The sequence below is a fragment of the Tyto alba genome, unplaced genomic scaffold (genome assembly GCF_018691265.1).
Source record: "Tyto alba isolate M040663 unplaced genomic scaffold, T.alba_DEE_v4.0 Super-Scaffold_19, whole genome shotgun sequence".
NCBI lineage: Eukaryota > Metazoa > Chordata > Aves > Strigiformes > Tytonidae > Tyto > Tyto alba.
The window spans coordinates 3,133,861-3,147,010 of NW_024881281.1; the positions used below are offsets into that span (position 1 = coordinate 3,133,861).

General features: G+C 37.0%; 1 protein-coding gene across 11 annotated transcripts in view; it reads left to right on the plus strand.

The window, feature by feature from the left end:
• BCAS3 (BCAS3 microtubule associated cell migration factor) overlaps nt 1-13,150 on the plus strand; it is a 372,048-nt gene that overhangs the window by 62,808 nt on the left and 296,090 nt on the right. For all 11 annotated transcript variants that reach the window (XM_033004736.2, XM_033004738.2, XM_033004743.2 and 8 more), the window contains exons 10-11: nt 6,872-6,948; nt 8,723-8,806. In XM_033004736.2, the coding sequence (XP_032860627.1) occupies nt 6,872-6,948; nt 8,723-8,806 (161 nt within the window). The remainder of the gene's footprint in view (nt 1-6,871; nt 6,949-8,722; nt 8,807-13,150) is intronic.

The following is a 13,150-nucleotide window of genomic DNA, read 5'->3' on the forward strand; positions in this document are numbered from 1 at the left end:
AATTTGGTTTACTTGGTGATGCTAAAAAGAAAACAAAACAAAACAACAAAACAAAACCAAAAAACAACAACCAACCAAAAATTATTAGATAAAACAACTTAAATGATTTGTTTGCTTTGGAATAAACAATGCTTTTGCAACAACACTCACTCTACCCGTTATTTATTGTATATTCTCTTCTGTGTTCTCTGTCATGGATCTGTTTTCTGGCTGCTTTGGATTGCGAGATTTAAGAACGTAGTTTTGTAATTTCATTTCTACAGAGTGCTGTGTATTTCGTAAGACCTAGATAAAGATTACTAATTGATTATAAACTACAATCAGTGACTGAAAAGTAGTATAGCTTTGGTGGGTTATTGTAGCTATTCATTTAAAAATACACAGTACCACTGCTTCACAGATTTTTACTGATACCTGGCAAATACCTCAAATTATTGAAGGCAAATAATTTTGTTTGAAGAGAGTTATGTATTTTGGAATTTGATCAGAAAACTGTGTTTAAAACCACTATGCACTTAAGATGACATATGTCTAATGAACTTCTCCACACACTGAAACAGAAAAATCTTTTTTTTTATCCAGTAATCTGCTTTCTCAATAAGGTTTCACTTGGTTTTGCCATAGGATGTAGGTTGCGCTTGGAGATCTCTGCCCTGCCCAGCGCTCCTTGTGTTTGCCGTATCCTGTCCCCATGTCATATTCATCATACTGAAGAGATGCAATTTCTTCCGTTGTTTGGGATTAGAGACAGAATCCTAAAAAGTTTTTTTAATAATACTGCCCATACCCACATACTGTATAACTGCTCACACAGAGAAGTAGCTTGAAATAAAACTGATCAATACAAGTGTGCATTTCTCACAGATACAAGGTGTGGAATATCCATTTTTAAAAAATATACAGTAATTATGAGGATAATTCTGAAAACTGATACAAAAAAAGGATGAGTATATATCAGTGCAGATGAAATCAGAGACAACTGGGGAAAAGAAAGCAGTGAAAATTATGGAAAAAGGAAGTTTTCCTATTAAACTGACATTTTAAAAAAAAAGAAAAGAAGGACTTACTAAAATGGTTTTCATTAAAGAGTAAAAACAAAGTCAAGATAGAGGGGATGAAAGCCTGGCAAATATCAGAAACAGATTTTTTTAATTATATTTTATTTATTTTCCTGGACTATAAAAATAAGTGTAGAGAATAAGAGTTCCTACAATATGTTGTGAGATTAAAAAACAACTGGTAGTGTCTGAAGATAAGCATGTTGGGATGTGTTTGAAGAAAAGCAATGGTCTGGATGCTTCTGATTTGGCTTTTTCATTCCCTTTTAGCTTTACCCATTTGCATGTTAATTTGCACCACTTTACCACACGTCATTTTACACTACATTTTAGTGAGGTCTGGGAAGGTGCTGTAGCTGTACTCTGGGTAAGGAGCCATATTGCGTTGTGAGTACATCATTTTGTAAACTGAAAATAAGTTCTGACTTAGCTCAGACAAGTTCTGACTGTTAGTGTCAGATTTTTTTTGGACAGAAATATCGCTTTCTAGTGCATATTTATGTCTGAATAATTTGGCATGATAAGATCATCTTTTCGCTCTTCATTAATGGAGCCACTCAGGCTGTGTAGGATGTTTCTGAAGGACCAAATGAAAAAATTACAGCCTAAACTATGACAGCACTCACTTCTAGGGGAAAATTGTTATTAAAATACCAGTCCTCCACCTGCGTTGTGTGTATTTTTTTAAACAGGTTATGTTGGTATCTATTATATTTGGTATATATGCTGAGTCCCTCAGACACCTCATAGTTCATGAATGAGAAGAGCACACATTCAGAGCACGTCCAAAGTCCACTGGCTGGACTTTAGCGGTATCACGGGTGACAGATGCTCAGCTCTGGTCCTCCACAAGAACTGAGCGGGTGAAAGCTTAGATACCTGTAGTCTTTTAATTGCCTCTGGGGTTCCAACAACTGTGTGCTTGGATGTGAAGTATCAAACTGCCACGTTTTTATGGATATTTGGAATCCCTTCAGTGTTTAGTGCCCTAGTCTCCATCACATACCGGGCTTTTGGGTTTATCTATATCTATATTCATATATGTATGTATCTTTTTCTTTAAGCTTTTTTTTTTCTCATGAAGAAGCTGTGGAGCTTGATGGAGAGCTGCCCCGACAGCAATGGTTCAAGTTTTAATAGCGGGATGTTTTGTGATTTATTGGCTTAATCTCTGTTCTAGCTGACAGGACTTTTAATGGCCCTGTTCCTCTTAACAGTATTTTCCCAACGTGTTGTTTGTTTAAAAGCTAAGTGGGAGGAGAGGCATGTGTTGCTTTTTTTTCTTCTTGGCTGCTGTCTGTGTATTCACACTGCCATCACTGAAGCTAGAGGATGAGCTTTTTGAAAACCATTGAAGACAAGGACTGGCGTCTTAGTTTTCTGTAGGAGCACAGACCAATGGAAAGATCTAGAATCAGAGAAGTGGATATTTGTGTGAGTTTTTAGAGATGATCAGGGGAGGTGATTTGGTGTATTATGGGCACAGGGATATGAATCTCCAAAAGGTGGTAGAGATTTTCATTAAAGTAATTGAAAGTACTGTAAAATAAACATGCCTTCTTTTTGCTCACTCATTGAGCAAACATTTGTATAGCTCTCTGGAGAACTTTTAACTTCTAGGATTCCTGTATTCTCAGTACAACCAAATATATAAAGTCAGCACAGCAACAAGCAAGCTAAAACCATCTTTGAATCCAAATAATCACAAACTATATGCTTATTTCAGATTATAATTTTATAATTTAGTTATTAAAAAAAATGGGAAGAAACTAAGCAATTGTAATGATAAAGAATTAAAATAAAGGTACCATTTTGATGTAGGTAACACTAGTGTCTTGGAAATGGAAAAACCAAGGCACAGCATAGCAGGTATCAGGGCGCTGCCTGTGAAATCCTCGGCTGTTCACCCAGTGCCTGCTCGGAGGGAGCCTGGAGCCCATTTCCTATTCATCACTGTTGCTTAGGCCAGCACTGGTTGCAGTTCTTGGGTGCAGGAACTTAATCGAGCTAGCAGACAAGCTTGCACTTTGATTCAGATTTTCAAAATAGTGTTTTTTCTACTTTTGCCATTTCACAGCTTTCAAGTGGTGCCTTTCCTCTCTGTGTCATTATAGAGCACAGAGGGAGAGAGTCACTGTACTTAAAAACTTTTAAATAGTTTCCAGTAGGTTTTCACCTATATTTTTGTGGGTGTCCCAGTAAAGGATATTGTAAGATCAGATGTTTTTTAGTACTTGCTTGCTTTGCTGTACTTTTGGAAGAACTTTCCCCGAGTGATCTTTTCTTGGATGACCTCTCCATACTGTCATTAAAACTTGGAAACTTTGGTCTTCTTGACAGTTAGTTCTGCATTCTCATTATGTTCATTCCTATTGTAAACATGCTAAAGTTGCTGCTGTTATTGCTTAGAATGGATTTTTCCTCAGTTGTTTTGAAGTTTAGTAGAAATAGAAGTTAATCTTTAAGAGACTTAGGCTGGTAATGATTGGATGGCCGAACTTGATAGGTCACGCTGTGTCTGTCTTTTCATTTGCCTAGTAGATGATGTTCTGCTGACTCCAGCTGTTTTTTTGGAAAGCAGAAAAACAATTTGCTTTTCCTTCCCATAAAGTATAACCCTTTGTTTATCCTTGTACTGCTGCAAGTTTCCAAAATGCAGAGACTTGCAAAGAAAAGAAAGGGAGGAAATAGCTCTTTTTTTTTTTTTTTTTTTTATGCTGTTTCTCGTATCGGAGAGTAGAGTTTAGTACTGAGTTGAATTGTTGACCTCTGTGGAGGTTATTATTAGAATTGGCTGATTTGTGTGTGGAGCTGTGTCTGATTGACTGAGTCCAGTTCATGGAACAAACTACCTACAGTGGGTTTGGTGAAGACAGTTGCAGTTTTTCTAAGCAACTTTTTTGTTATTTGATTAATATTTGATTTGAAGAATAATGCTTTTCACAGTTCTTCATTTACTTCAGCTAACTGAAGTAATTGAGAACAGCTCCCTTTTCCAAGCAAGACGTTTCTTTTCGTTACGAGTTGTTGAATGGCTTGCATTTCGTTGTTACCGTGCGTCTGTTGGCTGATACTCCTTTTGTTTTCTGCTGCAAGGATGTTAGGAGGTGCTTGCAGAGTTTGGGAAATGCAAGTGATTGATTCTCAAGTCACTGTAGAGATTTATATGATGAGGGCTATGCTCTGACAGCTCTTAATGCTGTGTTTTATACATAAAAGGGAAAAAAAAAATAAAGTTTGGGGGACCTGAATGTCTTTTCTGACCCAGGTAAGAATTGCCGAAGCAGAAGTGAGCATTACAACCTTACTGGTCGTGATCTATAATGTCATCGGAAGAACACGTTTGTATTTACAACCTAGGGTTGTATTTACAACCTTTTTTTTGCTTGCTTTGTTCCTTAAGAGGCTCTGGCTACCCACATTTTATGCACTTCTGGAATGCAATAACAATTGCGGCATCATCTCTTCAGAATTCGCTTTCCTTCCTGAGATCAAGGCAGTGATAAGGCCTTACAAAATATTCACTTGGTTTTGCTTTCCTGGCCTGAGATGGATTTAATTGGATGAATTGCTGCTTTTCTCCTTCCATTGCTTTATGACCTTTGAAATAGCTTGCTGTGATCTTTTGAATTTTGCAATACTCTCACTGCTATGCTCTAAAAAATGAAATAGAGCTGTTTATCTTAGACAGTATGAACTGTATAGCAGCTGTTTCTGCCCATGCCCAAGAAAATGCCATCAAACGTGTCTTTAAGTGTTGTCAAACGTCAGTTTAAACTTACACCTGTGTGCTACACCCTCCCATGCACCTTCTGCCCCATTTTACAAGCGTTGAAAATAATGCCATTAAACTTTTAGAAGTCTGTTGTCCTCACTAAATCTTCTGGACTGTTTTGGGGCCTGTTCAGAAAGACCCTGATACTGGCAGAAGGAAGGTGGTGAACAGGTTTGCTTTTTCTCGCTGTGGCTGGCAGATCAGTATCAAGAGTCTGACGCAAGAGACTGGGGAAATAGAAGCTTAGTTAGCTGCGTCTTTTTTTTAAAATATGTTGCTTCTTAGAATGCAGTGTAGGATTTTATGCAATAAATGGCAGTTATTGGTTGTATGTGTTCCTCTGAAATGCTCTTTGCCTCATCTCAGTGCTCCTTCTGCCTGTGATACAGGATCAGCAAACCAGGGCTCCTTTAAATGAGACACACATGTCTGTGTTTCTAAACATTTTGTTTCTTGGCCAACCAGTGAGAGAATATGAATTACTAAATTGTCTATATTACCCTAAGAACTGATGAAAATTGAGATTAACCATTTGCTTGGTAGTCACTTAATTTCCCCCAGTCTCTCCCCCCTTATGCAATATTTCTTTTACGCACACACACACACACGCACACACGTGTGTATATATATATATATATATATAAATAGTTTTATATATATATATATATATATATATATATATATATATATTTGTTTTAGTGCACCAGAATGGATTTTGTTCTCGAGAATGGTGTTACACATGTGGCTGACGGTCATCCTAGTTTACTAGCTTAAGTTTGAACACTCAAACTTGTATTTTATTATCAGAGCACTAATTAGTAAACAGTTTTGTGGCTCCATCTGTGTGACTTCAGTATCTGAACTTTCAGACTCTTACCTTGACAAAGGGTCCTACTGAAATCAGCCTGCTGGAACCACGCAGCACGGACGTTTACAGTGGCAGGGCTGGAATACGAAGGCTCAGATACATCAGTAGGATTTGAGCACTAAATACAGGCAAAGGTTACGTGTGGATGTCGAAGGAGCAGCCATCCACCCGAAAGAGCTTGATCTAAAATGACGAGAAAGAAAGGAGGTGAAACAGGACATGGCAATAGGACAGTAATAGCAATTAGGATGAGAGTCGTCATGCTACTTTTAATTGTAGATTACTTAAGCTTTTCATTTAGGTTTAAGCATTATTTAATTGTCTTCGTAATTTAAAATTCTGTTTTTTAAAATTTTAATAGTTAATGGTGTGGTATTCCTGGTTGTTGGTTTTGGGGGGGTGATTTTTTTTTGTTGTTTGTTGTTGTTTTTTAACTCAGACTTTATATATTAAATGGCATTTAATGTGGGCCTGCTTAATTTTAAGCCTTGACATATTTTCTTTCACAGCTATTTTCACTGGCTTTCTATTATAGGAAATTTCACCTTTTAATCCTCATGAATAATTCTCTATTTTATGTTCATCTCTATGTATGTGTATATATGTATTTTTAATGATAATATAAAGGTAATGAGAAGCAGGTGAACAATGGAAACTTTGCCACTGATCTTAAAGGAATTACAGATTCTCTCACTGTGTAAAGTTAAGTGTGTGCAAAAGTATTTTGAGAGGCTAAGGGCTTGTATGTAGAATTATTAAAAACAGAAATGAAAGCACAATGCACCCTTTCATAACACAAAAATCTAGAAGAGCTTGAAGCAAACTGAAACTGTTGACCAAGAGAAAGGTGTCAATCAAGTAAAATTAATTAAAATGTGAAGATATAGAACCATCCAGTCAAACTTAAATATTGCTCTCACTCTACTGTATCAAAATGGCATTAAAAAAATGCAGACTTAAGGCAAAATGAGTATTTACACATAATTAACTGTTCAAAATAGCTCATCTAACCACAGTCTTATCTTTAGGAACAAAAATGCAAGCATTTACTGAGTGATATTAACAATTGAAAGTTTTTTGTTTAGACTTTTTGTTTTCTTGGCAATAAATAAAATTCTTTGTAATAAGTCATTAAGATATTTCTTAATGTTGCTTTTTAAAACTTTTTAGGCTGCTATCCTTGTCCAGGGCCAAACATGAATCCTATTGCTCTTGGAAGCCGTTGGCTTGCTTATGCAGAAAATAAGGTAAGGAAAGGTTTAATTTCAAAAAATACTTGCCTCTTGTTTCTAGATTTCGTTCTAGCTTTTGTGTATACATTGGGGGGGAAAAGAAAAGAAAAAGTCTCAGGAAAAAAGCTATGTGAAAAAAATAATCCATAAGAGGACTTGCGTAACGATGACAGACCTAATCTTTGACCCACACTGGTTGTGCTGTGGTATTCATACATGTCAAATCTTTACTCTGCACATTTAATTTAAGATCATGAACTTGGGGGGCATAAATAAGTAGCATAGGCGGAGAAGACAGCTAGTTTTCAGTGAGGTCACTCAATAATCCACCCATTTTGCATTTAAAAAGTTTAAAGCACTTGATTATAGACACCTCTGAAAAACTGGCAAGTGAAGATTCTGAAGTTCTGTTTGGGGAAACTGAGTCTGGACAGAGCCAGTGAGTTTGTGTGAAACAGCACAGCAATGCGCTTTGTAAATTAGGAACTAGCATTAACACGACCACTTTCTAACATTGCTGAAATTGTTAGGCTCCAGGAAAAAAAAGAAAAAAGAAAATGTTGAATTAATTTCTTTTATTTCTAGAGGCAAAAGAAGAAAATAGATGCCAAGCAAAACAGTTATCACTGTTCTTACCCAGCCCTAGACCAGAGAAGTGGTTGTGTATTTAAAGCTTGAAATGTTTGAAAACTTTAAATTCAACTTCTAATGCCTTATTTTTATTTCAAAGCAGATGTTTTTTCTCCGCTCCACCTATGACTGGAATAGCTGTTTCTAGAGCTGAACCAGAAAGTATCAGAGAGGCGGACTTTAGAAATGTTATTTGTTACACCTTTTCAAGCACAAGTGATTTCTCTCCAAATTCAGGCCTGTCTTTCCTCTAATGCCACGCCTATGTGGTTTTGTAAAATTTAACCAGTCAGCCTGGGATTTAAAAAGTACCGCTGCCAAAAATATAAGCCACTGATCAGCAAAAGAATTGTATCACAAAAGGAATTTAAATGGCTTGTGTATTCCCAGGTATATTGACTGTGGACGTCCCCTTTCTCCCTCATTTAACTCTTTTTATTTAGATGCTTAAATATAAGCAGGAATGGAAAGCCTGTAGAAACAATCACATTTTACAGTGATTTTTATTTTTCTTTTAGCTAGAACAGTTAAGCAGGCAACACGTTCTGTTTGAACCAGCAAATATCTATAGGTTTCTGCCATTTTATTTAGTCAGAAGCACAGATTCTATGGTTAGTTAGTGTTCAAAGGCAAAACCTGCTTTTGTAAGTTGATGTCAGGTAGAAGAATCTTGTTTTGATTTATTAATTTTGAAGGAAGGCAATATAGAGTAAACCCCATGTACATTCTTTTAATCTATTAAATGTAAAGTTTAAAGTAGCTCTTTTCCTTTGTCATTTCTTTGCTTGCTAGTCATAAAAAGCCACACTCAGATTCTTAGAATGTCTGATATTTAATGTTACATATACATGGCTAAAGCTTTTGATTATATTTATTTAAATTTATTTGTGGTATTGCTGCCAGACCAAAAATCCCACCATTTCAAAGTTTATGAATTCTTAGTGACTACTCATCTTGTAATTGAAAACTGGAGTTGAGTACGCGACAGTCTGGGTGGCACCCAGAAGATTATAAAAAGGGGTTAAGTGTCTCAGCAGGGCTTTTTGCTATTTGTAGGAAAAAACACACCACTGTACATGATAAATAAGAGCTATGGTAATGGGTTATGGGTTTGTGTAGTTTAATAGTAGTTACTTGGTTGCTGTCTTTCTTCTTGTAGCTGATCCGATGCCATCAATCCCGTGGTGGAGCCTGTGGAGACAACATTCAGTCTTACACTGCCACAGTCATTAGTGCTGCCAAAGTGAGTACATCATCTGCTGCTGGGAGAGGTTATCATGTAAGATAATTATTAGGTTTCCCTGCTGAATTGTACTGTGTGTCATCGCCCCCCCTGCCCACCCCATTCACAAAAGAGGAAAACACACCAAGAAACACGCTAGCGTTAGCACCACGCGTATGGTCCTGATCTTGCAAATCTGAGTAGTCTTTCTTTTTCACAAAGTATTCCTGTCCTTCTGAACTGATTTTTTAAAATGTATTTATTGCAAACAGATGTTCATATTAGTGACCCCTGTTACAGGAAATACATAGTAAAATGGATTTGTATAATTACAAGTTTACATGGTTAGAAATCAACTTTGTGAATTAGCATCATGAAAACTGACTTTACAAGTGCTTGGTGCTTTTTGGACTCAGTCACATCAGCATTATGTGTTTTAATCTCTCTGAAGGATGACAGCGCAGTACTGGAGCTAATTAATTACCTGGCAGCTTTCTTTGAAGGTTAGGTTTTATTAATGACTGTTTACGTATAGGTTCCATTGCCTGGTTTTCTTAGTTCAGGTGACATTATAATATCCCTCTGTTTTCAAAGAAATGTCTGGGTTTTCATAGTATCAAAAGAAGACCATGGCTTGGAAAAATCTTAAACGAGCCAAAGAGTGTGCAGAACTGTTGTTTTACTATTCCCCCTCCCCGCTCCTTTCCTTGAGGACTTGCCTGCAACATTTTGCCAAGTAATTTCTTTTTCTCACACGCACACACACACAAAGTGAGTTTTGGCATTGTCGGGCAAACTTCGTGCTGATTACAAGCTTTCATTGTAACCACTAGCCTTTTCATTTCTGATACGCACAACAAAACAAATCTAATAATAGGAATTAAATGACAGCACAGAACAGAAAGCTCAGCGTCACTGTAGAAAACAACAGTTACAAGAACCCACAGACAGAGACACAGGGCATGCCATCTCATGTCAAAACAAAACAAAAACAAACATATTCCGTCAGCATAGCTTTGGACACAATCTCACTGTGGCCGGAGGAAGAGAAAAATCACAGCTTTTTACATTGTTGAGGAGAATTTGAATTGCTGCTGTTCTGAAGACATTTGAAATTTGCTGTATTTCTGCACACTTCCACCATCACCATCACATACTTCCATCATCGTTAAAAATGGGGGGAAAATCTCCCCATACACCTTCAATCTCAGCATCATTAACATGGGAGGTTTTTTATAGCACAGATAAGTTTGAAAAACCAACTGGCGTAGCGTGATCAACCACCGTTTTGATCAGATGTGGTAAAATCTTAGAAATGGATTGCTGTACTGCCAAAGCCAAGCCTACTCATGACAGAAAAACAGGCCAAAGCCTTCTCAAACCATATAATGGTTGTCAAAGCATTCCAGCAGGCGTCGAAGACTAAGCACTATTCTATTGAATTTTTTTCAACAGACTAAACAAATCTAAAAAAAGGAGGGCATCTTTTGTAGTCCTTACCCCCAAAGACCATGGATAACTAGGTTTTAAAGGCAGCAAGGAGCAAGTTGATGACCTCGCCTGCTGAGTAGAACTAGCCAAGGATCATAATCCAGAAATTCCCACCTTAAGCTGGATGTGTGCAACCACTGAAGTAGTGGTGCTGCATCATGTGAATAGCTACTGAAGACAAAATGTGTTTATAATCATAAGAAAGAAAATTGTTAGCCTCTGCACAGAGATAAAGTAAGAGTGAAAATTAGGAAAATCGATAATCACAAGGGCACAATCTCTATACTACCTTGTGTTTTGCATAACACATCACTTTTGCTCTCATCTGGCTGTTAAACGTTACTGTAATAGGCAAGATTACCAATAATATCGTTTTAAATATTTGCACAATTTGGCTTGAGTATATCTCAGCCTTACTGTATTAATTTGTTATTCATGTCTGAGTGTGCAACACTAAACCTGATTTATTACTGATTCCATTGAATCTTGGCTTCCTATCTAGCAAGTTTTCATCTCTGATAACTGAAACGCTGACTTGTTGGTCGGTGCTGCTTTTTGGTTCAGAAGTGGTTCCATGGAAGTTCTTGTTTTGTCAAATTATTTCGAGTTACAGCCTTTTCTCCAGGACCCAATTTCTTATTGAAGGAGGTGAAAGAACCTTTATATAAAGGAGAAAGATAAAGCTGAGAGCAAAGAGTAATTTCAACAGGTCACTTTTGAGAATTACCTTTCAGATCCTCTGTAGAAGGCCTCAATGGCAGTGCAGAATATTTACTTTACCAGTATTCCCTTTGATGAGAAATGTTTTTGAATGTCCTGGTAGTGCATGGTGGGTCTGTCCTCAGTGTGATGTACCACTGTGTACTATACGTGATGCAGCAAATAAATTTCCTCCTTAACCAGATAATTCAGGAGTCAGAAGCTCCCCTGTTAACCGAGAATACCAAGGTCAAAATTGTGATTGTGGTGGAGTGTGCTGTTTACTGGTGCCAAAAGCTGTGTTATTCTGGTAACATTATAAAGAATTCCTTTACGTCATCTTCCCATTTGATTATATCATTTCTAGAAGGATTTTATGGTCAACATTGAACTTTTTCATGTTTGTCCTTAGATGCATCTTGCAAGAGCACTGCTTAATAATGTTGTTGCTGGATAAACACATGCATTTTTTCCAGCTCAATCTCTTATTTAAATTTTCCCACATTTGTTTGGCTTTGTCTGTTTCTGTTTTAAAAAGCTCTGATAATTTCTGTAATTCTGACCAAACAGAAAATTTCTGGAAATAGAAAACATGTCAAGATTCCAGTTTAGGTTGATGTTTAGCAAAGACAAAAATTGATGCATATGGAAAAATGAAAATATTGTTCTCTATGGGATAAAGATTCTTTTCACTCCAGTTGAACAAACACGGTAGAATGGATGTCGAATATCTTTCAGAATAAGCCCCATTATTACTTAACAGTAGTAGTGTTGGGAGAATATTCAGGTCCTTGGTTTGAGATGAGCATCCAAATGTGAAATAGCTTGTTATAATGATCCATATTTATCCATTTTGGATGCAGCATGGAAGGTGACACAGGGGAACACATTCTTGTGTCCTCATGCTTGTTGTTTTTCCCCATCTTGTTGGAGAGGTTTGGTCCCACCACGTCCCTGAGCGAGTCCCATTGCAGCTCACGCTCTGGCCAAGTGGTGCTCGCCCAGACCTCCCCCCTCCTGATGTATCCCTGATGGCAAAACTTGCCGTGCTGCTTCAGAAGAATTTCCTCACAGGTTTCTTCCCTCTCCTGCCTCTTTTCAGAATATGTGGCAGGAGCCAGAAAGGGAAACAGCTTTGTGAAGCATGAGCATTTCAACAAACTATTCGTGTGGACTTGAATCTATAATTGATTGCGTGTTCATTTTGTTCAAACTAACCATGAGGCTTTCATGTTGTTGATTACCTAGGCATATTTTTTTGATATCTCTTTCTGCTTTCTATAGATTTTTCATTTGTAACCAAATAAATCGTGTAAAATGTATTTATTATGAGAAACAGGAACAACATATTGTTTTGCCACTAAAAGGATGTGAGACCTTTGTTGGAACAAAACAGCCTGACAGGCACTAAAAGATGCATTTTAATTTTCTCATCTAATTAAAGTTGTACTTATTTTTCAATTAAATGAGGTATGAGTGCATACATTGATTTTAATTAAATATATATCTGTCTTTATATTTGAATGAATGTGAACAGTCTTATTTTTAAGTAGATAGTGTACATCTGAGCATACAGATAATTTGTGTGTTTGTCGTGTGTTTGCACAGTGTGCATCACTGCTTACAAAGAGAACTGGATCAAGTATCTTAATTTTATTTATAAGAAAATTTCACTGAGTACACCCTGGCAAGTTCCCATCAATGACAAAGGAACTGGGACGGTGCAAACTTTAACCTATTTAATTTAAAATGTATTTGGTCTGTCGAATGTCTAGCATCAAATTATAAACCAAGTTCTTCTCACCTCATAACTTCTTTAGTTGATTCTTTCTCCATATCTTTTAATCCTATAGTGGTAAAGCGATTTAGCAAAGGCTGCATCTGTTTTCTCTTGTTACCTGATAACTTCTTAATGAGTACTAACAGCTTATGTGAGAGCAAGGTCATTAGCTCTAATGGATGGAGGGGACAGCTGATATGGCATGGGAAAGGTTAAAGATTACCAGAGAAGTTTTTGCAAATACACACACAGCACAAAGAAGTAAGTGCCGTAATGGCTTGGCACTGATATTTCTGAGCTAATGGCCTCGGCCACGTCTTTGTACACCTATTACTTCTCAGTACTCCTGCAGTCACAGTCTACTCTAACGTGCGACGGTAATTCTCTTTGCTAGA